We start from the raw sequence: 25,767 nt of genomic DNA, 5'->3' as shown, positions 1-25,767 counted from the left end.
CGTACTTAATGATAATTAGCTTTTATCCTGACAGGCAGGTAATATTAGGGTTTAACAAATGCATACATGAATGATAAAAAGTAATCCTAACAATCTTCTTCTTAATCGTCAGGGGCACTGTGGGGCTGGTTCCTATCTCCAGCAGTCTCTAGGCGAAAGGCGGGGCACACCCTGGACAGGTCGCTATTCTGTCGCTTGGCAACACAGAGACACACATCTAAGGTCAATTTAGAGATGCTGGTTAACCAGATAATAGTTATGTGTTTTTAACTGTAGAAGGAAACTGGAGTACCCAGAAAGAACCCTCACATGCATGGGAAGAACATGCATAATTTATACAGAAAGCCCCTGGCCAGGAAACCAACTTATGCCCTCTTTGTTGCAAGGCAACAGTCGTTCAGACTGTTTCATACTGAAAGTTTTGCACTTAGCATGAACCTGTTCTATACCTGCCAGGATGATGCTACTCTTGTTATCTGCTTCCCTTTCAGGCATAGTCAGTTGATTTGATGCAGCTTCTGACATGAAAGCGCAGGTGACTTGAGATGTCACAAAAGGGATTTACAAAATGTAATATGCCACAATAATAGTATATCATGCAAAGTTTTGGACAGTCGCAGTGTTTGTTGTTTTATTTTTTTTAGCCAAATTCAAAATCAAACTAATAATTCAATAACACAACCAAGCAGCCATAGCTCTGTCAGTGAGGGTTTGATGCAGTCTTTGTCTCTTTCAGCAGGCTATGAATCATGTTAGCAACTCACAGGGAGTTTGATTTTTGTCCGCTATCAACACACTTCTGTCATAGATGGAAACAATAATAAACTAGAAAAGCCCTCAGCGAGCGCAGACTTCCGCCTATTTGTATTTGGCATGAGGTGTAACTTTACTGACATTTCCTTAAAATTATTTCATAAGTTTTTGAATAAGACACAGCATTTGTCTACAAGCTCTGGGGTTTGTTCTGCTCTCTTCTTTTTTATTCACTCTGCAGTCTGCTTTCTTATTTGATCAGCAGATCGAGACTTTGGCTCACCTTTTCTGATTTTGTCTTCAGTATAATACTTATTGACTTTTTTCAGTCTGATGCTGAAGCTGTAAATAGTCACAGCTGCCACTCTCTGGTTTAGGAGGGAACTGCTTGATATAATGTCAAAGAATCCTTTAAAAAATTCCTGCATCTAGATGATTTGATGATTTTGATCATCAACAAAATGTAATGGATTGTTCCTAGACCTAGGGGCACCTTTGGTAAACACTTTATTAAAATCTGGTCATGAGTTTTAAAACTATCCTCTTTGTGGACAGTCAAACAAACAAACACATACAAATTCGACTAATAAAAAAATTACCTCCGTGGCTGAGGTAAAAAAAAAAAAAAAAAAAACACATCAAAGACCTTGTTTTTAGTGTGTCATCGAAGAGGCTATTAACTTGCAACCCTCCTTCTGAGAAAGTATGTGGCGACAGTGAAGAGGAATAACTCTCTTAAACCCCTTTCCCATTGCAAATAGATGATTATCCCTGGTTTTTCAAACATGGATCTACCCGCTGACAATCTGTATTTAGCACCCCTACCCATTGGCAAAAAAAAATTGTTCTGACCCCTCGCTGGCAAGCTGCGTTGCCCCTCTCTCCTCGTCAGTGCATGTCATCATGCTTGGTTAGCGTTGATCATGTAACCAGTGTAACAGTAATCAAGAAAAAGAACAATGGAGAGCAACAGGTAAAAAAGCCAGGGCATAGTAATTGTGCTTTATTGTTTCGCTCTTTTATCTCTCTGAACCCCTCTTACCAGTGCTGCATAATTTTTATCGAATATAAACAGAGTTGTTTGGGCTCATTAGATCAGACGCAACTGAATCAGTGTTTTGTCGTCTGTAATGTATTCAATGGTATCATGTAATTTAGTGGGTCAACCCGGTGTCACTAAAAGCGGCAGTGGGAAGAGTTTAAACTGGTTTTTCAACCAGTGGAAAAGGGGATTAGATGGAGAAAAAAAACTTTTTGAGCAGCATTCTGACACAACTAGCTTGGTGTTGACAATACAACATAAGATGCAGTGTACCAGGAGTGCTGTTTTGAATAATTCAAACAGCATATGGAGCAATCTCTTGGTTGGGGTTCTATCTAGGGGAGAAACACAGCCATAGAGTTAGTTAGCTTGCTGTGCTTTGTGTATTTAAACAAGAGGATTTACCTACTATGTGAATAGTGCTTTTTAGCTTTCTTCTGCATAAAAAAAATAAATCACTGATCCATCAACCAAAAGTGTCCTCTATGAAATGAAGAGGAAGGAACACACAATTAAGTTAATGTAATTATGATGGTAACTTCTCAGAGAAGCATTTTTTTTAATTTACAATCACCGTAAAATCTATTATGATGAATAAATACCTTCTCTCAGCATGTCAATATTTTCTGACTGCTGACCACACAACTGAGGTGAAAAGAGGTATTTTGCAGTTACTACTATCAGGTGTCTTTCCTTTTATTTAAGGTGTGTGTTGGAAATTTTGATCATTGATAAGATAAAAATAGATAATTTTTTTTTCTGTTTTTTGTTATGCGGTCCTAGAGCCATTTTCGGAGAACATTAGGCTGGCAAAACTACCTCATTAATGGTATTGTCTAAACTGTAATTTCAATTGGGGAAAAGGGAACAAAAATAAATGTTTAATTTATTTAAAAATGTTTTGTGCATGCTGCTGGCCTAGAAAGACCATATAAATGACATTTATTGCATTTCAGAAAGTGGCATGACATTCACTAGTTGTGACAGCTGGAATGGTGAAGATGCCAGAAGGTGCTCTGCAATGCTTGTGCCTCCAAGTCATCTTAGGAGCTACACAATATCTTCTGATATATTTTTACTTTCAATTCACACAAATAGAATAGAAAATCCTTTCTTGTGACCTCTGCTTGTATCTCTCCAGAGAACCTTTATGCCTGCCATGTGTGTGCAGTGTTGTTGCAAATTGTGGTTGCCTTTGGGACGTACAACATACCTCCATTCTGCTTTGGTCTGGTGAAAGCAAACACTGCATTCAAAATTTTTATTTAAATAGAACAATTCAGAGCAACGTTGCATCTGTTTCCAGTTGTGCATATAATCCTTGAAGATCACCTTCAACACAGCCACTGATAGCATATAAAAAAAAAATCATGGTCCAAACATCAGCACAGTTTTCTCAGTTTTAAGCAATCTGCAGTGCTCGAGTCTTAAGGTACTGAAATATGTGGCTTTTCCAACCTCAGTGGGGTGCTCTTTATGTGGAGGGACTTACATTTCTAAACTGTGCTACTATGATGGACTGCTTTTTCTTTTATTTAAGAAAAGTTTCTCTATTGTTTGCTCATGCTTTTACAGCACAGCAGGGGCTTTTATCAGATTATAACTTTTACAGACTTGCTGTGCAGAAAAAGAAGCATGTGGGTTCTCTCTACATCAACTGTGAACTGAGTGAAAATTCGTTGAATGAATCTTTCTTAAACGGTGTTGAATTTTTCTAATTCAACAACATTTTTGTCACGGCTCAGAACAGAGGACGCAGTATTCAGGCAACACAGACAGTTGGATAACTCAAAAGCATTTATTTAAAACATTCATGTTGCGGATCTGCAGTAGCAGCAGCTATTGCATCTGAGGCAAGAAACTCTGCGGAGAAGAAACACAGGTTAGTGACCACATTGGCCCCTTTCAGTGCAGCAAACTCTCCCAAGAAGTTCAATGAGGATCTGTGAATTATCCAATATTGACATAAAAGACTGATGATGATGAACAGAATCCATCTGTGTGTAATCAAGTCTCTGTCTCAGGTCTCAAAGACATGAGACTGGGGCGGAGATTTATCTTCCAGCAAGAAAATTATCCAAAACAATACAGTCCTTTGGAATGGATCAAATATAAACATGTCCAGGTGTTAGAATGGCCAAGTTAAAGACCAGCCATTAATCTAATCAAGAATCTGTGGAAAGAACCAAAAACTGCTGTTCACAAACCCTCTTCATCCAACCTCACCGGGCTTAAGCTGATTTACAAAAAAGAATTGGCAAAAAATTCAGTCTCTGAAAATGCAAAACTGATAGACGTACCCCGAGCGACTTGCAACTGTAAACGCAGAAAACGGTGACATTACAAAGTTTTACCTCAAAGCCGCTGTGTAATCTTACAGCCAATGTTTTATTTGTTAAAAAAATTTAAAACATCCAATAATTTGGTTCCACTTCATGATTGTATCCCACTTGTTGTTGATTCTTCACAAAAAGAAAAAATTCAATATCTTTACATTTAAAGCCTGAAATGTGGCAAAAGGTCAAAAAGTTCATGAAGCCGAATACTTTCGCAAGGCACCGTATGTGTTGCTTTTTAACACTATAGGAGAACCTATGGTATAAGCTTATGAATGCATATATGCATGAAGGACTCCAATAATACCAAAGGTGTGAAAACAGTGATTAGACAAAATTCAAAATTCAATTCAGAATTGAAGTACTTACAGAAAGTTTATAAAAACTTAATCTAGTATCTTTTTCATATGTGTAAGTACTGACTCCTGGATTTCTTGCAAACCAACACCCATACACTTGTAGGTGTGTGTTTTAATTTCTTCAGAAGTCCCAACTGTATGGTCATATGGTAATGATAGTTTATTTCTTTAAATTAGGAAGCTTATTGAGAAATGTTTCTAACACAATGTTTCTTGTACTGTTTCTTCCGCCTTCACTTTATAATGTTTATGGCCTATTTACAAACTAGTGATTTATATATATATACTTACATACATGTAGTGTTATGGTTGTTTACATCTGAGTCAGGACTGTATAGTTGTTTTGAAAAACATATTTTTGTTGTTTTTTTACTAATGCAAGGACTAGGGTGTTTTAACTTTTAAATTTCTTCAAGAAAATATTCTTTTTGGGCTCCTAATATGCCCCTTTGATGAAAAAGCAATGCAGAAACACTAAGAAAGTTTCAAATCTTTATATAACATTTACTACAGTGTAAAAAAAAACAGACAAAAATAATATAAACATTTATAGATAAGTGATCAGGTAGAAGGTAAAATAAAAAAATCATCATGTTAGTTTTTTTTTATTTTTTATTTAATATATGCATGAAAACTAAATAGAGTTAATTAAATAAAACATATGTGCATCCCAGGGAAGCTTCAGTGTTGAGCTAGATATATAAATAGATGCTGTGTGTTTGTTAGTTCCTATGATTGTTGAAACTGTTAAAATTGCAAGCACATGTTTACATCGAAGGTCATCATCCAGTGCTCATGAGTTAATATGCCCCATGTGTGCATGCAAAACCTAATCATTCAGCTCTGCTGGGCACAGTTCAATTTGCATGTTTAGCAGGGTCACCCTGTGGCCTCATCGTTGCTTATCTCAGCTGGTTAGGTTCTTCTCTGGTCCTTGAGAAGCCCCAGCAAACTGCTGTTGCCAAAGGGGCTGTCTGTGTGGAAACACACATCTCTCCCCAGCAGATGGTAGCTTCTCTGGCCATACCACCACACCAGCCAGAGTGCCTTCCAGGCCTTGGCCATCTCGACAGCCAGCCCAGCAGGCCCCTGGCATCACATCACCCTGCTGACAAGATCCTTTCTACGGATTAAGGCGTCTGCAACACGTCTTCAAACACGGGTCACTTCCCGGCTTTACCCTGTCAGCCTATTCTTTAGCAGTTTATAAGATATTTGCTGCAGATCTATTTTGCACTGGTTATTCCTTTATTTTATGGTTGCATATTACATATAACCAGACATAAAATAAAATACAGAATCGATTAAATTTGACACAATCGGTTACAGATGGTGCTGAAAGGGGGAACCGGATTGGCACATTGTCTTTGGTGTCTTCCTTAATGCCAACACAGCTGACTATTTTCCATAATTTTGCAAAACATTGCATTCTTCCTCTATGTGATGGGATGAAATGAGATGTGGCGTAGCTATGAAAGATGGAAAATCAGACACTGCAGTGCTGTCATCAGATTTCAGCGGGTGCTCCTCAAGAGTTCTTTAAAAGGCACATATGCACCTTTTTCAGCAAAGCTAGCATGGTTTTCACATTGTTGCCTGTGCGCAACTTACTGCACAAATCTACACGTGCATATTTATAGGTAACTTAAATTGACTCAGCTTTGAATTTGGCTGTTCCTGCTACAGCAACAAAACACAATTATTTTGTGATAGTCTTCAACTTTTGAAGGTAATGAACTGGTTTCCAGAAGTGAGACAGACGGCTTCATTTCTTTCCCTCCTGGCATGCAGACTGTGCGTAGTGTTTAGATGTAAAAATGTGTTTTCCTATTTGATTTACAAATAGCATTTCTCCTCTAAACAGAAGAACACACGTGTGATTGGTTGTGAAACTGCAAAAGTGCTGAGGCATGGGGACCATGTGGTTGTTAATGTGAGGACTGCAGATTGAAACTGAATACGAAAATGAAAGGTGTTTGGATGGCAGCACAAATATGCCAGCGTGCATGAATGCTCTGCATTTTGATCTATTCTGCTGACTGCGTTCCATTTCAGTGTGCAACCTTGAGCAGATAAGAGCTGGAGCCATCCATCCGGCTTTGAAAGACAACTTTAGCTCCATGAGCAGATATCTACAATGAGGAGGGCAGTGTGTTGCTTTGCTTTAAGTGACAAATGAAAAGTTGATATGTAGACATAAGGTTATTCATACAGATTAAAAGTGGAATGGGAAGTATTTTTTAGAGCAGCAGTGAGACTGAAGGCTACAACTTCAACGCATGTTCTGGTTCTTAGTTATGACTTTTTTTTTCTATTACTGGGATACATGTTTTTTGTTGTTGTCTGTATGTTGGAGCTCCTTTACCTTCCACCCGAGGTGCTACTATAATCTTGTCCAGTGACACCAGCTCTCAGAGTAAAAGACCTCATCTGGCGTTTTCTTTGTATGATTATCAGAGCTCTGTATGAGCCTCCTATTATTCCCAAAGGCTATTTAAACTATGGAGAATTCAAAAAGCTTTCAACACGCAAAAAGCCTTTCAGTCTACAGTTGAAGGGTGAAAACAAGAAAACTGTATTAGGTGTGGAAAATACCCAGCAGAGCCTTGAATAATATCTACATCAGAGTTGAAATGAGAGCAAAATTTTGGGCAAATGTGGAAAAAAGACACATAATGCCTTAGAAAATATTGATTCCTGTAGGCCTTTTTAACCTATTTTATCATATTCAACCTGTAAATGTTTTGAGGTGCTGTTTGAAAAATAAATTTTACAAAGCAATATTGGTATATATCCATTTGCTTGGAAGTCCTTAAAAGTTCTGGTGCAACCATTTAACCTAAAATGTCACATAATTAGTGAAATTAAGTCCAGCTGTGTGAAGTCTAAGTGCTTCATGATCTTTCAGACCTCATTCTGAATGATCCCAGAGGCTGCTACTTCACAAATCAAGAGGCATTACAGGATGAAGACCAAGAAGCTCTCCAAACACACCAGAGAAAATGTTTTTTTTTTAAAGCTTTGATTTCCTAATATCAGTTTTAATCAATTTCTGCTGCTATATAAGTGCAGGTTATTTTCCATCTACCTGAAACACCTATACATGCATTAAAGCTATGATGCTTAACCTCGATAGCCTTTCCTTCAAGGGGTCTGATTGAGACGTTATTTTCAGACAGACTGTGTTTTAGCATAAAAATATAGGTCTTAAAATAATAACACAATATATAATAATAATAAGAGCAGATCCAATTCATCTTTTACACATTTAGCCTCCTATACAAGTTTGTTTACGATGTTTATGAAACTGGATTTATTGGAAAAATAAGGAAAATATATCTGCATGATATGAACTGTGTTGGAGACATCTTTAATTAAAATTGCATTACTTAAGGACACATTCATCTTTTTGCTATGAAGCAAACAATCAGATATGACATTCTGAATTAGATATTTTGTCATGGTAACTTCTGCTATATATGAAGATTTGATCTCTGGGTTCGAGAAATGCAAGTGGTTGATACAATACTGATTAATAGAACATTTTCTGAGTTTATTGTTTTATTTTATATGGGATGGTTATTAGATGTATTGTAATAATAATAGATTGAGATTATTAAGAGATGATTTTTATTTCTAAATTGCCTTCATACGTTGAAACTTACATGTGAGTTCAGAAAGCAGATATTGAATATTGGGAACATACTGCGGTTAACATTAATGAAAATATGATGTGTGTTTGTCTTTAGCAAAGGATCGGAACATGATTTGGGGGTAAAGTAAGGCTTGTTTTGTTTTACCCTTCTTATCTAAGGAAGTTTGTTATTAAGGAGAAATAAAATAATTTCGCCAAGATGAAGGTTTTCACACTGATTCAGTAAGAGAAAATTATTTGGAGAATTGTAATAACTAAGTGCTATGTTTAAGAATTCTTCTAATTTTGATAATGAACAGTTGCTTATTGGATGCTACAATTTAAAATCTTAATCCTGCACAGAGGTATGGAACAAAACAATCAGTTTTCAAGAAAATGTTTTACCCTATAGTATTAACAATTTAAGTCAAATCAGGGCACAAAAAAGTATGTGCAGGTTAAAAGCGTCTGCATCATGCAACATCATTATTATGGCAGAATGCATAGAACATACCAGAAAGCCGGTTCTCTGTTTGAGATGTTTGGAACCACTGAGTTAACATAAAAATATTATAGAGAACATTATGGTTAATTAAATGTATTTATGTATACGTCAATGTCACAAAGCATGTTTAATCATTTTGGAAAAACATTTAAAGCCCCAAGTAAAACAATTCAGTTTTATTTGTATTTGTTTTATACATTACTGACCATAAACCGGCCAGTATAATATGTTATAAGTCTTTATCATTGGCTTAATTTAAACAAGGCTGGAAAAAAAAGAAATTAACAAATCAGTCAGGTAATATGAGCCCTCGCCTTTAGTGACTAAACCCAACACACCCAGTAGACTTCTGCACCTTAAGCTTAAAGTTCCCGCTAGCTTAATATGTTCCCCACATATCTGTGTGAAGCTAATCCCCAGCGTTTCCACAAGAAAGGACTTGTCAGCTTACTTTGTACACTGCTGTCTGAAATCCGAACAGAATTTGCACTTGTAAATGCACACAGCTGTATTATAAAATCCACTGGTGGCACCTTGATCCATGCTACACATGTTAGAAGATGATTTAGGCTTTGACAGTAACAAAAAAGGTATTTCTTATAAAACAGATTAGAAACAAAGCTCCTTAGTAACTCTGCTGTTTCACACAAACAGCCTATTTGTGGATGTGTCCTTGCCTTATATCTATGGAAAATGAATGGATTTACATATGGTCAGCTTAGGTTTATCTAAGGGTGTACAAATTTTGAATTCACAAACAAAATATACAGCCCTCGAGAGCTATTATTTATAATGTTGTGGAAAATGTGCAACAGTAGTTGAAAAGAGTTTACCTTCAAAGCAAATGGGAAAGCTCTGTTTCCTACCAGAGATCTAATAAAAGATTCATATGTGTTGCCATAACAGAGATGGGACGAGTGACAACTCACTTTTGCCTGATGGGATGGGATGATATAAAAAAAGGGTGGTCTCCCTTTTTTCCTCCAAGCTTGGGTCCTACCAGGTATTTGCTGTAACTACCCCTCAAGTTTGGGGGTCACTGCCCCGAGTGCCCCAATGACCACAGGCACTACTGATGCCTTGACCTTCCAGGTTTTCTCCAGCTCTTCTCTGAGCCCCTGGTATTCTTCTACTTTTTCATGTTCTTTTTTCCTGATGTTGCAGTCACTTGGTATTGTTATGTCAACCACAACAGCTTTCCTCTGCTTTTTGTCCACCACCACAATGTCTGGTTTGTTTTCCATTACCATTCGGTCAGTCGGTATCTGAAAGTCCCAAAGGATCTTGGCTTGATCATTCTGTACCATCTTTGAAGGTGTTTCCCACTTTGTCCTTGGGATTTCTAGCCCATATTCTGCACATATGTTTCTGTACATTATCCCAGCCACTTGGTTATGGTGCCCCATGTAAGCTTTACCTTTCAGCATCTTAGACCCTGCAGTTATGTGCTGGATTGTCTCAGGGGTCTCTGTGCATAGTCTGCACCTGGGGTCTTGTCTAGTGTGGTAGATCTTCTCCTCTCCTTCTCTCTCTCTCCCTCTCACTCTTGCTCTCTCTGTCAATAAATAAATAAATATATATTATAGTATTTTAGTATAATGTTTATTTGTTATTTTACTAAAATACTATTAAACTAAAATACCATTTTGAGAATTTTCTAGGCATCAGGTTGTGAACTATTGTGTACGACCAGGTGAAGTGATATCTGTGTATCTCTGTTGCACACAAGTGTAGTCGATTTACAAGAAGGCCTACTTTTTATTCATTATTTATACTTAACTAAAATGGCAGGAAAGGATTTTTTTAGAATGTGGTGAACACATGGTGAAATTGTAAAATATGCATGAATATGTGCAATCATGCATAATAGACTGTGTGGAAATGAGGATGCTTGATTCATAGCTGGGATATTCTCAAAAATGTAGGAAACAAGATTGTTGCTATGAGCACATTTATCTCCTTGAAGTTAAAATGCAAATTATTTAAAGATATTTTTTTACTTAATTAAAATGTTTTCTTGAAAATTACCTCTAAAACAGAAAGTTAATCTTATATAAATAAATATTTCAACCTGTTGAGTTAATGTTTTAGTTTCATAATATAGTGATATCAAGTGTGTCATATATTTTTAATTGTTAGATGAGTACAAGAAACAGAGTTGAGCACCTTCAAAACCCAAAAGTCATGTTTTTCTGGGGGATTGTGGGTAAATTGGAGCATACGGGGAGAGCTACAGCTTGCACTGCTAGGATATGCAAATATCCTGCTGGCTGGAATTGGACCATAGACCTTGTTGCTGCTGGGCATCTGCAGCCAACTGCTCCACCATATAGCCGTTCCTTGATTTTTATTTTTCAATTTGGCCTAAAAGATAAGAGTGTAAGGTATGGTGCAAAGACTACATAAATATCCATGGTACCCATATAGGCTACATTATCAAACACAAACACATCTTTTTAATTACTTCTTCACAACAGTTAAACCAACATCCAGGTTAAAATGCTTCAACCAGCATTTTCTATATTCTAATTGTCAGCTTGTTAAAACTCCAAGCTATATTCTTAACATTCACCAATGTGCAATTTTCTGTTAATTTAAGAGTCTAGTGCTTTTGCGGATCAATAAACCTGAAAAAACACAGCATAGTGTGAATTGAAAGCCAATGAGTATTACTGAACTGATAAATTCTGTCATTCATAATGAATTTAGCAGAGCTTGTGTGGATGTCGCTTACAAATAAACTGATTGAAAGACGTTGCAAAAAGATTTCATCCATGTTTTTTACTGTAGACAAGTATCCTGTTGTATGTGTTGCTAATTTCTACAAACCTAAAAAAAAAAAAAAAATGAATGTATAAAAAAATCTCATACATACTGCAAACTAAAAGTAGCAATGAGATAAAAGTAAATATCAGGTAAAATTATTATTGAAAAAGTATCTTTCAAAAGGATTGTTTTGTTGAACAGCTTATAACCTTATTTATATAAATCAAACATAGAACTTATGCCATCTAGAGCTCCTGATGGATTCTATTAATATGCTGCTTTGGCATAGCTTTAGAGTTGTTCAAGTCCATGTGTGTACCTGAATCTAATGCTTCCTTATGACATGGCGACTAACCATTCATAGCTTGTCACTGAGATACAAACGCCTTTCCAAACTGTCAAGCTGTACAGCGATGACTGAACGACGAGTGTGCCCCTCTGCCTCAGGATATTTTCTTGCCTTGACATGCATTGTAGTAGAAAATTTGTGCTTCCTCCCAGACATACTTGCTTAATGGCTTCCACTATGGACTTTGTCTTGTCTCATTAACCTTATGCTATGTATCTTATCTTTAGGCAAATCGGAAACTATGTTATGGATGTACACATTATAGTACAGCTTTACCCAAATGGGAGATGGATGTCTGTGTGGCAGTAATAACATTTGCTTTGTTTCTATAAAGGTCACACATATGTGTTACCATGCCAGCACTATTAAATCAAACACATCCATGTTGAAAGGTAAGGCCTAAAACTTTGAAGACGGATGTGGGTACAAGAATGGAAAATAAATGCATAGGGGTTTGGGGAGTATTGACATGAGTGCAATTTCTTTTTTATTTTTTTTTTGGCATCACCATGCCATGTATTAGAAAACAGATTCTCTACCTGCCATTGCTGATTTCAAAAGTGAGGAGGAAGATCATGTTAAGGAGGCGCGTGTCACTCATCTCCCCTTCAGTGTGCAGTTTGGCAGGCATCACAATGTGTTTTGCACATTCAATTTCCTGTGTTTAAATCTGACACAGTGGTTTCTGTTTTTGTTTTCCCTTTACGAAACTGAATATGATAATGTCACTTGGGAATTGCCAGATGAAAAGATTTCCATGGTGCCGTCAGCTTTTTTTTTTTTTTTATAAGCAGGAGATGCAAGCTTTGGAACCGATACAGCAGTATTATAATGAAATAATCTTTTTTGCCCTAACATTTAGGAGGAATATTGTTTTGTAAAGGGAATTTGCAAACCATTGGACAAGAAATGCTTAATTTTATGTTAGTTATCTTTCTGCCTCTGTTATCTCTTTGTACCTATATCTATACAGCAGCATCCTATAGTTTGTATCAATGCTTAAGAAGCTCCATAGGTTAAAATACATCCCTTTTTTTAGAGCCAGTTGCACACAAAAAATAATTTTATTTTATAACATATACCACTACAATTACCTACGGTAGACTATAACTATTCAAGTAAAATGTGTATGGAAAAATATTTTTTCAGGAGAGGCCCTAAACACAGAGGGATTAACAGCTGCAACAATAAAGTAGATGACAGTGAACCATGTGCAAAACATGAGCAAGAACATCAAACAGCCATACTGGCCAAATAAACTCTTCTCAGCCTCCATAATAACTGAAGTAAACTTGAGTACACAGCTCTGACAATTTCAGGTGTTTTTGAAAATTATTCCAGAAAACAGTTTGTGCATATTTGAATATATTGCATCCCTCATTGTGTTCTGGCTTAAAAAACATTTATAATATTGCCTTGACTGTGCAGGTCATGCTATTGTATGAGCGATGCCTACACATTAACAATCAAAGGGGAGGTCTGCAGACATATAAACACTGCTATTTAGCAGTACTATATAGAAAATGATGAGGTACAAAATTTCCATAAATTCACATTTATAATGGAAGGAAATAATTTGTCTGGTGAATTTGTCCGCTGTCTTTATAGAGAAGATTTTTCAAAAAGTACAAAAGCGTGGCAGAAAACAGGTTTTTCCATAGCTGCACTGAGACAAATGCCTCTTCATACAAAGGAAATCTAATTTAAGTTTCATGTAACAAAAGTTGTTTAATCTAATGAATAAATGTCTAATTCTGGTTAATAATTATGAATCAATTATTTATATGAAATGTTATTATATAAACGGTAGCCACTTAAATTGTTTTGTTTATAAATAATTTATTATTCAGGGATTTCACTAACAACTGTTTTTGCCGTTTCTAGCAGCAAGTTGGACTTAGTCTCCAAATGTATTTATACGTTTATATCTAAAGTAAAATACCATGGGGTTGAAAGGAGGACTTCTTTGGATACTAAAAGAAAGACAGAAAAGGACTCTGTGGATTTTATGCACTTATAACATTTGGTTTAACACTTAGGTTGAAAACGTTATGCACCATTGTCTTGGTTTGATGGGAGGTACTATAAGAAAGTGTGGTGTGGGATAATAGATGCAGACCAGGAATGAGCAAGAGTGCTGTTATTATAAAATAATTAAAGAAATGTAACTTACTTTGCAGCTTGAATGCAACTCTAAAGTAAGACTAGTTTAACACCCAAGGTTAGTCTTTGTTGAAAAGATTTAATTATCTTGTTATACTGGTCCATTAGTTTTTTGTTAAGCTCAATGAGTGTACCGGTTCTGGTGATAGTTGAGTGGTTAATTCAATGAGGGTTATACAAGGATAAATAATGATGCCCTTCAGTCAGGGTTTTGGGCTTTTGCTTGCTATTTCCTCCTAAAGAGTAACTATTCAGAATTTTTCAGAACCAGTTTAAAGACGAGGCCAAGATGCAGTTTGAGTCTTGCACAATATCTTTTTTTTATTATTATTATTTATTTCAGGCAATTACATGCATTGGATCACACAAATGAATGCCAGTTCATCAATTTAAACTCAGGAGTCATAATATGAGTAACAAAAACAAAACAAAAAACAAGGCTTGAAAAGGAATGGGATAAAGTAAACTGATTAGTGTTCATTTATAGTAAACATACATATTTCACACCACCTCTCTACATTTATATGCAAGGCAGTCAGGAAACATTGTCTCTATACCAAGCTATTTTTGTAAAAACGATTAAATTTCAGAGAGGCTCGATGCAAACATGCATAACTTGAACTTCTTTATAATAAAGGAAGGTTTCATTTTTTCTGTTATCTATCAGTTTAATTATTGTTTTACTCTGTATTGTCTTCTTTTGTATCTTTTAGCAGCTGCTCAGCACTTTGAATGAAAGCACTATAGGTCAATACAAATTAATGTTATTAAGTATACTGAAAGAGAAGGGCTCTACACTTCCTTTTTTAAATAAATGTGTATTTTATAGTGTTTTTATAACAATATATGTAAAGATTAGAATATATTTTAGGAGAAATGATGGGTTACCATCATTTTAGGAGAAATGATCGGTCACTGTGTTCATGTGGGGAAGTAATTTGAAAACCAATTTAACTCATAGACAAGCAAACATGATGAGCCGTTTACCAGCACAGGGTTGTAATTAAAGCTTTTAACAAAATAATAGATATGCAGAGAATGTTAAGAAACACTCAAACTTGTGGATTCACCAAATGATTCCCAGAGACAGATAACAGTAATTCAATGTTCAAGTAAGGTCACTTGGAAAGGTTAAAATGAGCAACAGAATAAATGCTTATTTATAAATGATAGCATCCTTTATTGTGAGTAAACTTCTAACACTGCATCAATATCACGAGGAGAGCCATAAGCTACTGTAAATGTGTTTAATTATTTAGGACCAACACAGGATGTGTAAAAAAAATGGTCTAGTTTCTAAACATAAATATGTTTCCTTCACAGCTTTAAAGAAGGGGCGGTTCTGGATCACGCCTGACCCCTACCACAATGATGATAACATCCAGATTGGACGTGAAGTCAAGATATCTTGTCAGGTATAACAGCATGCATATAAATAAAATCTGTCTGTCTGTACAAATGAATAAAGAATTTATTAATAAGTAAATATTGAATGCCGACCAAAAGTAAATTTACTTGTCCAGTAACAATAAGATGTATTTTTTTAGGTTGAAGCGACGCCCCCAGAGGAGCTGACATTTAGCTGGTTAAAAAACGGGCGCGCCCTCCGGAGTTCAGAGCGCATGGTCATTACTCAGACAGACCCTGACATCTCACCGGGGACCACCAACCTGGACATCATAGACCTGAAGTTTACTGACTTTGGCACGTACACCTGTGTGGCTGCACTGAAGGGTGGCGGCATCCCTGAGATCAGCATTGATGTCAACATTTCGTCCACAACAGGTGAGCCTCACACCCCTTTGTGTCAGTGACACCTTTAAAGACTTTCGCTCTTCCATATAACATATCCCATCACACCCACAAAGTTTTTGTTTCTTTCTATATCAAGACTTTGCATTGTCTGCTCTCCATTCTCTTTTCCCTAACCATTGCCAGTATTTCACTAACCCCTATCTTAACCTAAACGTAATTCATACCACATTTTTGAATCTCATCAGACTTTAAAATGATGTTTTGCTACATTAGAAGCAGACTTTAAGTCTTCAGAAAGTTAGTAAATATGCAAAAAAAGGCTTTTAAATAGGTGCAAAATACACACACAGTAGAGCTCTATACTGTCACCATTTTAATCATATAGGTAGCCTTTAGAGTAGTAGTTTTGGTTTATGATCGACATATTTTAGTATAATATAGTGCTTTTGTCATTAAATTAAGGTCAAACAAATCAGCGATCATTTAGAACAGTAGTTCTCAAACATGCTCAGCATGTACCGCTGCCCTGCATGTTCTAGATGTCTCTTTGTTACAGCACACCTGAATCAAATGTTTGCATGACATCCTCAGCAGCCAATAAGTGCTGCAGAAGCCTTTTAACCATTCTTTAATATTAGTCAGATTTTACCAGGGAGAAATCTAAAACACACAGGGCATTGATAATTCAGGACCAGGATTGAGAGCCACTAATTCAGAAGTTATAAAGCATCATACTGGATTAAAATTAGGCATTGACACTGAACTTTTTTTTGGTTTTAGATCAACTATGATTGTAAAAGTATTTATTTTTGCTAAATGCCTACTTTGTGATAACTGTTTTTAGACCTCTTTTGAACTTTGTTCTTTCAGACATTTCCCTACATTTACTTAGAAATTGGTAAAACGTACCCTGTATTAGTTGGGTTATTCAACAAGCTTGTATTAATATTATACAGTTATTTTCATTATTACTTCCTGACTCAGTTGTTTTAATTGAGTCCTGTCTTGCTCCTACTTTTTTAGTTTTGTTTTAAATTTTCTAAAAGACTGAGTTTAATGCCTTGTGATGATTACTTCAAAACATTGTCTATGTCCCCCTAGATAGCTTTGAAGTTAATTTGTCTGTGTGCTCAGGATCAATGTTCATTTGGGAGAACAATTTGTGTCCAGTTTCCTTCCTGGCTGATGTCTTTCAAAATTGCTTCAGTAGCTCTACATTTTTTTTTTTTTCATTTTTTTTTTTTGTGAGGTCAACTAAATGACAAAAAGTACTAAAAATTGGAAAAGCATTATTTTAGCCCCCACGTACACAGTGTAATCTTAATCTCAGAATACCTAAACTGTTACCTGACACTTCAGGAATATAGAATTTTGACACTTCAGGAATATAGAAATTGTACTCAAAGATGAATTTAACTTATTTATGTGGACAAATTTTCCTTACAGTCTCCTGTTTTGGTTGTGTTGTTTTCTATACTGTCACGAAGGAAGCAGTACGTTTAAGGTGCTACCTGAAAGCACCTATAGTTGAAATAAATCCATGAAAACCTACAGACATGACACCATCATCTAGGCTTTCCCAAATTACTTAAAGTTATATTAAGCTTTTTGTTTGTAAACCTATATATTTTAAATAAAGTAATACAAATGTTCTAATTATTGTTTTCAGTATCATTTATGAAATCTTGATTGACCTAGAGTAGGATAAAATATCAAATTCTTATGTGTCGCACAATGACAAAAGGTTAGGCATCTTTTTATGTGAAAGTTAATATCATTTAATCATTGGCACCCGTGGTTAGGCTGTAGATTATCTTTAATATTGTTAGTAACTGGTCTAACTGCATGCCCTTCCTAATATGAGCCATGTCCACCCTGTTATGGCAGACTAGTTTGGGTAATAACAGGTTAGACATTTGCAGCTAATCTTAGCATCATATAAGCACATGGTTGACCTCAATTACCAACATGATTCAGTTAACTAGTTGCATATGCTTTTTAACACTGATACATTTCTGAAAATACATTAACTTCAATAGATATTTCAGTAGGGCAGCATCAACAAGTTACGCTTGACATCAAACTAAACACTTTATATGATGAATATAATGAATAAAATGAACTATAAATGTAAATACTTACTTTTCAGTTATCGGCTTATTATTATTCAAATGATCTAAACTTATCACAGGCTCTGCATTTAGTAGAGCACTGGGTTGGACATGTCAATATAACCTACAGCCAATGAAAGGAAACAGCATAAACTTATGAAAATATATCTTAAAGAATTATCATTAAACCAGTATGTGAAAAAGTACTAGTTATTTATAATAAATCTCAAGTGTAATTATTCTGCTACCTTTTTATGACTAAGCGATTGAAATGAGGACATCAAAAGAGACCTTTTTTGTGATAGTGACCCTGCTACATTAATGTTGTTGAGACTTCCCATATTATATATAAAAAAAATACTTGTATTGTTATCTCGAATGGACATTTAGTCAAACTAAATATAAGACAGTTTTTTTTTAGATAGAAACAACATTAAAATGTGCTGGAATATTAAGAACACAAGAACTGTAGTGAAATAAATGTTGATTAAATGGTAACATTTTCCTTAGTTCCATAACCTTTACAAAATTTAAATTACCATTCATGTGCCTGAGGATGTTCTAAGGAAGATGTTTTATAAACTCCAAGCACTGAACCCAAAAATCTAAACTCTTGAGAGGAATCTTTTAAATAAATCTATCTTCATCCATTTTCATCGCATAAATTTGGCTGCATTTACTGCTCCAACATACATCATGTGAGGCATGTTAGCTGCATAAGTCTGACTCGTTCCAGGATCTGCATCCTTGTGGTTTCATTCACGGCATGTTCTACTGTTTATAATACTGACAAAGTTTTACAAAAGCTTTGTAACTGTGTTTGTTAAAGTTCCTACTGCGCTGTTACACATCAGTCATTGCCAAATAATGCACTGCGTAGGTGGTAAAATGACAGGACTATGAAATCCTGAGAACAATAACAGTAGGAAAAACAAAGCTGACAAATTTCCTCTTTATTTTCAATCAAAATTGTTGTGTTTGTTCATTTTTAATTGCTTAATTGGCTTCTGAAAATAGCCAGACTTTTTAGGAGGCTACCAATTAGAACGCTCTGGCATTAAAGAAATAACAATACATTGTTGTAAGAATAAGTTTGTAAAATGCTAACTGAAAACTAGTTACAATTTAACTGAGGAATGACACGTTTTTAAAATACCATATACAGCAACATGTCTCACGTCAGCCAGTGAACTTAAAAAAACTTGATCATGCTACATGTCGCTGCGCTCAAACCCAACAGATATGACTGGGAGTCTCCAGCTTTCGCCACGCTCCTCCCTGATTTTTCAGATTATCCGTTCAGGGGATTCCAAAAGTTGGTCCTGCTGCTGGCGGCACAGTAGATATCTGCGCTTGCTTTGACTTTACCGGCATGTGTTTGGTACCGATAAGGATGTCTGGGGTTTTTGATGTGACTTAGTGTTTGGGTTCAGAGGGAGCTCCTTTACCCCTTGTAGGCAAAACTCACATTTGCAGACTCTCAAATACATTCAAACACCCTTACCTTAATTCAGTGCCTTGTTGTTCTCTTACCTCAGCTGCCACTCAGTGAGCGAACATGAAAGCTGTGTGTCAACCCTGGGTGTATAATTATGGTTAGATAATCCTTTGATAATCCCTGTGCTATAAAACAGTCAGATCAATTGCATCTGCCAAGACTGTTTCCTCATTATATTTTAAGTAGTGTAGTCTCTTCCTTTGGAGTGCCTCAGCGCTGCCAACACATTAGCACAGATCCTTTAATGTGCAAAAATAAATAAATAAATAAATAAAAACAGCTGTCTTACTGTAGAAATAAAGAAAATGGCTGACTCTTATGGTTGGATAAAGGTTTCCTTTAGGCTTGTGCTTTGATTGCCTCCTAAGCTCTCACTGTTCCAGTTAAGTGTGTGTAAGGGAGTGTGTATGGTGGGGGGTAGGGGTGCGGTTGGGGGTTTTAAAAGAGTTGTGTTGGCATAGAGATTCACCTGTCATCAAAAATTATATTGGGAATCTGGTTGCTTCTTGTTATTATTCCTGCTGCATTTACCTGGATGTGGGTGGGCTGTTTCTTTCTTGAGAATGTCTGTTTCTGTCAGTCAGATCGATGCCATGAATAGGGGAAGTGTCTATGCTGAGCAGTACTCTGTAGCTGCTGTGTGCTAAAGCACCTTGTGCTTCTACTTCGCTATGCCTCTGCTGCCTGTTATGTGATGAACAAGTCCCTTATTTGTTCCTCTGACTGTTCTCTTGAAGGGAGAAAGCCAAGCTGCAATTATTAGTTTTAATAAAAGCATTTAGAGCAGATTACACACCACTTTTATACTGTAAGTAAGGTTCAGACATGGTCAGTTAATATCAATATATTCATAAAGGTCAATAGCAAAGATTGGTGCATACAAACGTACATTTAAAAATGTATTTACGAGTAAAGCTGGGAATTTGTCTTGCTCTCTCACTATTAACTGATCAGGGCCGACTTTGGCAGAAGGAAATATTTTTTTAAAACTTATCCTTTTTGTAAAACAGCCCTAATATTTACTGATGCGACAAACTCATTAAAGCAAGTCTCATCTCTGCAGTGCTCCCAGAAATTCAAAGGCTTATACATATTAATGAGTGAGGTCTGAAATAAGGACAAAGACCTCCCCTTTGGAACTTAACAAAATTAAAAACCACAAAACTGTTGTTTTTGATGGAATTACGAACTCCAAATGAGGTTCCAACAGTAAACAGAAGTCACACCTGTCAGCAGCACACATGGATACGCAAATGACTGGATGCATCTGCGTTTTTGAGCTATTATTGTTCTGACTCAAATGTTATTTTGAATCAGATTGGAAGCATTTGTCAAGATAAACCTTTCATACAATGCAGAGTAGATTACAGATGGATAGGTGGTATTTTAAGAATATTTCAAAAAATGACTTTGCCGATAGCTGATGTGCTGATGCCATTTATCATTATCGCTCTATCTGAAGCTCATTCTCAGCAGGATGGATGATCACCAAGTTAGTGAAGCTCACTTTGTTTCAAGTTTTCTCAATTAGCGTAGAGCTCACACCTGAAATTCTGCCACTACTCTGTATTTCTTTCAACCTCAAAGACACTCCAGTTAAATTGTTTGGATAATTATCTGCTCAGCTGATTAAAATGAGCAAGATTAATGAACGCAAAATAACAAGTCATTTTTGTGACAGAATCTAATTAATCAGAACCTTGTAGGAAGCTGACTATAATCTCTCTGAATTCATGACAGTTATATTGTCTGTTTGACTAGAATTTATTTTGAGTAACCAAAATCTGAGGGACAATTTCAATAAAGAGAATGAACTTTTGACTGCTAGTTTAAATCATTTACTGACCCTGATGGGAATAAATCAGAAACCAATCATGACTCATTTGTAAGGTGAAAATATTTAGCAGTAATTTGTTAACTTTAAAGCAACTCGGGTGTTGCATTTATTTGTCTTAAAGCATAAACAGAATATATGAACTCTTACTGCAAGGTTAATAAAATGTTAATTTTGTTTAACTCCAAGAAAATATTTGGTACAATATACTGTAACAGGTCCTGCCTTTGTCTAACTGAGAGTTCAATCTGAAAAAACCCACATGAAGAGAAAAGTCAATTGGGAGAAATTTATTGATACAATTTCTTAGTCTTTGGCACTCAGACCTCAGCAGGAAACATAGCGCTTAATTCTGATAGATATGCATGAACAGGAGTAAAGAACAGGGCTGTTTCCCCCCAGGCCTGAAACTGGTGGAGGAGTGGAGATAGATGAAGTTGGTCAGTCTGTAGACTGCTGGTTAGCGTGACGGTATGCTGAGCTTATGGAGAGATCCAGTGGATTGCGTGAGCTGATACTAGAGCTTCTCTCAGGGACCTGGAAGATGGAAGTCCAGTTGGATAACACAGGTTGAGAGAACATATACACGATGAGCGAGCATGAAGTGACAGTGGAGAGGAAAAATTCCCCTTTGGGAAGAAACCTCTGACAGAACCAGGCTCAACATGGCGGTCTTCTACTGGACCGCTTAAGATGAGACAGGGAACGCAGTATGAGCCCGGGAGGAATCACAATCTGATGAAGCTTTAGCTACAATGGTGGAGGAGGGTTGAAACGGAATCATCTGAATTAAGTCACACAGCACATCCGCCGCCTGCGCAGAGGAGCAGACAAGTGCGTATCGGAGGCCTTTTAAGATGAACTGTGTTGCAGGTTGATGTAGGAAAGCAACAAGTTCCTTCAGTTGAACTTCCACCTACTGTAGGCTTCATTTAAGCTCCAGCCAGGTTAATATCCAGTCTGGATTCCCGCCTATTCACTGGTTCAGATATTTAAAAAAGACAGTTGCTATGGGGTATGCCATTTTAATTTTTATCTTATCTCATCTGCACTAGGATAATTCTCTTTGTAAGTTATTGAAGATTTTAAGCAATCTAGTACTTGAGTAAATATGAATGAAAAATATAGCATCTTGCTTAAAGTATCGATGTGGAGACTGAGTGATTGTTTTAGTCCCAGTCTTAGTCCATGTTTTGCTCACAGGTTGAATAATTGTTGCTCAGTCTAGTTTAATAATCTCCCGTTGACATTTAGGAGTAATTAAACCAACACAAATATTTTAATTCTTAAAGCATTCAGGTTTGTCTGTCAAACCCACAGGAGCTCCACAAAAAGAAAAAGAAGCATTGCATTTTATTTTTCAAAAGATCAGCCACCCAAGACAAGACCAACCACATTCAGAGAGGATGTGAAGAAAAACCCAGCAATCCAGGATTCATAGAGGAGAAAACACAGGGATGTTCTTCTTTTATTATTATTTATCTTATACATTATCATATCATTAGTTTATTATCTTTATTTTGGTCCATTAAATATGTTTAAAAACTTAATTTCAATCACACCTTCCAAATTGAAACATCCAGAGAAGTGCTGTCTCCTGTCATAGTGAGTTTTTTATAAAATCTACAGCCTCCTAGAAGGTCTGAATTGTTTAGCTGTTTTGTCAATTGTAAGAAAAACTAATAACATAATGAATGAAGCTTTTTAATCATTAGCCTATTACCAAATATTCATACACAGTGAAGTTTGCATAGGTTTCGATTGCACTGGGTCCTGTATCAGTGCCAGTACCAGTATTAGCTTATTAGCTCCCCATTGTTTAATTTACTGCAGATCATTCTTATTTTAAAGTATTTTTAAGATGCAGGTATTTTAGTAGGGCCCATTCTGCTTTACTTAAATTCTCTAAAGATCACCAGAATGTAGAAAATAATGTATGTTGTGAGAAAAATGTTCCACCTAACTACAGATCACTTATTGTTACTCAGTAACAATTACTGTGCTGTAAAAATTCCACATTTTGCCAGTTTGTTTCAGTTAAATCCTCTTCGAACCTCCAACCTTTAGCTGCACCTGTCCTCAGCTAACCCTTTCAGTGTTTCCTTTCCAAACTATTTCAAAATCTCACCCCAAGGTTTGGTGAAAAGTTGGCAGCCCTGTTATTATATATTACTTATTCCAATAAATAGCAGCTTTTAGAACAATAGAATATACAGCACATTAGGAAGTAATACATGCTAGTTTAACACTCTTATTGGCTTACTCCATTAAGTTCTATACATGTTAGCTTTTGTAAAATGATGATAATGAATCATAGATCTTTAGTTTTACAGTTAAAATGTATGATAATTTGAGGCATTTGACCTTTAACACAGTACAGGTAGTACAGTAGGTTGATTTCTATAATAGGTTTATAGCCAAATAACATTTGCAGAAAATATTGATATTTTGCTGGAAACTGGTTCGTAGAGATGCAAGTTATTGATTTAATGGTTAATCCAAAGTTGGTTGACCTTAAAGATCGACTATACAGCCCTGTTTTTAAAAAATAAATAAATAAAAAAATAAAAAATAAAATATACTTTCTCCTTTCTCCATAACTGTAAAGGCTATTTTCTATAATATGTTGAATAAAAAAACAGGGACATGAATTTATTTTCAGAATTTATTTTGCCAGCTGTTTTAATTTCTGACTGAATGAAGAAAAAACAAGCTTTCTCACACATTATAACATCTCTAAGATAACAAAATGAGAACCTGTTAGTTTACTAAATAAGAAAAGATAAGATAACTAGATAAAAGTATGTCAAATTGCTTATAATCCCCACTGAACAGAGAGATGAAAAAGAGTAATGATAACTGAATGCTAAAACACTTACAAGCTCTTTGTATGGGTTTTATTAGTTACTTATTCATATGAATTTTAGACTCAAATATTTAAAAAAAAATGTTCCCTGCTAGTTTTGCAGTTTCTATCAACAGTTCCTCACCTCATAGTTGCACCACTTCACAATATTGCTCAGCTGAATGGGTACTAGTTAGGTGATGACTGGAGGAGCTTGTGTGCGATGTGTTAATATTTACAAACTGCATAAGGTGCATTCTGCAGCAATTTTGCCATTAAAAATGGGAAAATAATCCAACATGAGACTTTGTTTGGACAGTTTCATGTCTCTCTGGCATCCCTCCACCATAACATCTCTCACATCTATCTAACTTTACTTGATAAACAGTGGCACCCTCTTCTGGATGGTGACCAAGCTGCAACACTGAAAGGTTAAAGGTCACACAAAGTGGATGTCTGCTTCAAATTAAACAAACTTTGATTTAACAAATGAATGTTGAAACCAATTAAACTAAATTAGATTCATCCTAATTTGTATATTAAATTGTAGTTGTCTGAAACCATCGGACTTTTGAAAAACTGTTTTCTCTTTCCACCTTTGCTCTTGAGGTTGCCATAACATAAATGTTACATTTAGTCCTTTGCATAGAAGTTTTGCAAAATGGTAATAACTTTGTGCACAGTTCTATTGGTGTTGTTCTTTTTTGTTTGGGCTTGTTCTAATGAATGATACTGAATTGCAATATTCATTGGGCGATTTTTTTATGATGTATAAACGTTCAATTGAAACAGGATGCGATGTAAGTGTAATAGAATATGAACCTTCCATTAAATCTTATCTGAGATTGAAAGTAAGGTAGTGAACTTTTGACAATGAAGATATTTTTTAAATGGTTCTCAAAGGTGTGGAAACTGTACTGAAATGAAGTTGCTAAAGAGCTTTTCTACAAGAAACTGTCCTGGAAATCAGTCATACGGAAACAGGAGATGGCAGTTTTGCCTTCTCCTCAGTGATGTACAACTGCCTGGCAGCATATGTCAACATGACACCTGCGATGTTTTCAAGGTTGACTGCAGGTGGTGGAACTGACATTCCAATGTCTGCAGACAAAGTGTTGTCTATGAACATACCTCTAAGTTTCTTTACATAAAGGTAAAAGGCAGATATGCAGCCACTGAAGAAGCTGTAAGTGTTACTTTGACCTGTTCTTTTTTAACTCGCAGTGTAAAACATGATGATGGAACAAGGTTACCTACCTTTAGCTGCACTATGATGGGACTATTTGGGAGGCAAACCTTAAAACAAAAAGTAACACTTCCTCATTAGATATGAAAGGTGTACATAAGGTTTGCTTGATCAAATGAAGCTGCTGACTACTCTTTAAATGACAAAGCCATTTCTGAATTGCTGTTTCTGAGCCTGATTGGATGCATGACGAAAAAACTCAAAGAAGCAGAAGACAACATTAAAGAGAGCACTGTGGCAACAAATCAAGCTGCAATCCATGAGAGCATCGGTATTGAAAGCCTGCTGCTCTGCAATCTGAGCCACATGAATTCACGAGGGGCTCAAGTGAAAGATTGCAAGACGAGTTATAAAACCTCAGGAGATATGCACAGAGCTAAAAAAAACAATACAGCATACACACAGTGGTGTGTTATTGTGGTCAGTGGTGTGAGAGTGCAATCTGTCAGCATGTTAAGGCAATTTTAACACATCTGTGGATATTTATAACACATTAGCTCGGAGCATGGAGGGGGGGGCCCCCATCTCACTTGTGAACATACACACTTTCACAAACATGCTCATAGCAGAG

At 36.0% G+C, this 25,767-nt stretch overlaps 1 protein-coding gene across 1 annotated transcript in view; it reads left to right on the top strand.

Annotated features, from left to right (window-relative positions):
- Positions 1 to 25,767, top strand: part of LOC119773100 (MAM domain-containing glycosylphosphatidylinositol anchor protein 2-like) — a gene marked incomplete at its 3' end in the record, with an annotated part of 241,120 nt that overhangs the window by 171,342 nt on the left and 44,011 nt on the right. The window contains exons 7-8 of the mRNA XM_038269918.1: positions 15,231 to 15,322; positions 15,455 to 15,692. Coding sequence (XP_038125846.1) covers positions 15,231 to 15,322; positions 15,455 to 15,692 — 330 coding nt within the window. The remainder of the gene's footprint in view (positions 1 to 15,230; positions 15,323 to 15,454; positions 15,693 to 25,767) is intronic.

The sequence above is a fragment of the Cyprinodon tularosa genome, unplaced genomic scaffold (assembly GCF_016077235.1).
Source record: "Cyprinodon tularosa strain WSP-4 unplaced genomic scaffold, ASM1607723v1 ctg742, whole genome shotgun sequence".
NCBI classification, from domain to species: domain Eukaryota; kingdom Metazoa; phylum Chordata; class Actinopteri; order Cyprinodontiformes; family Cyprinodontidae; genus Cyprinodon; species Cyprinodon tularosa.
Note: the sequence above shows the minus strand (reverse complement) of the source record. Positions and strands in the feature narration are given on the sequence as shown.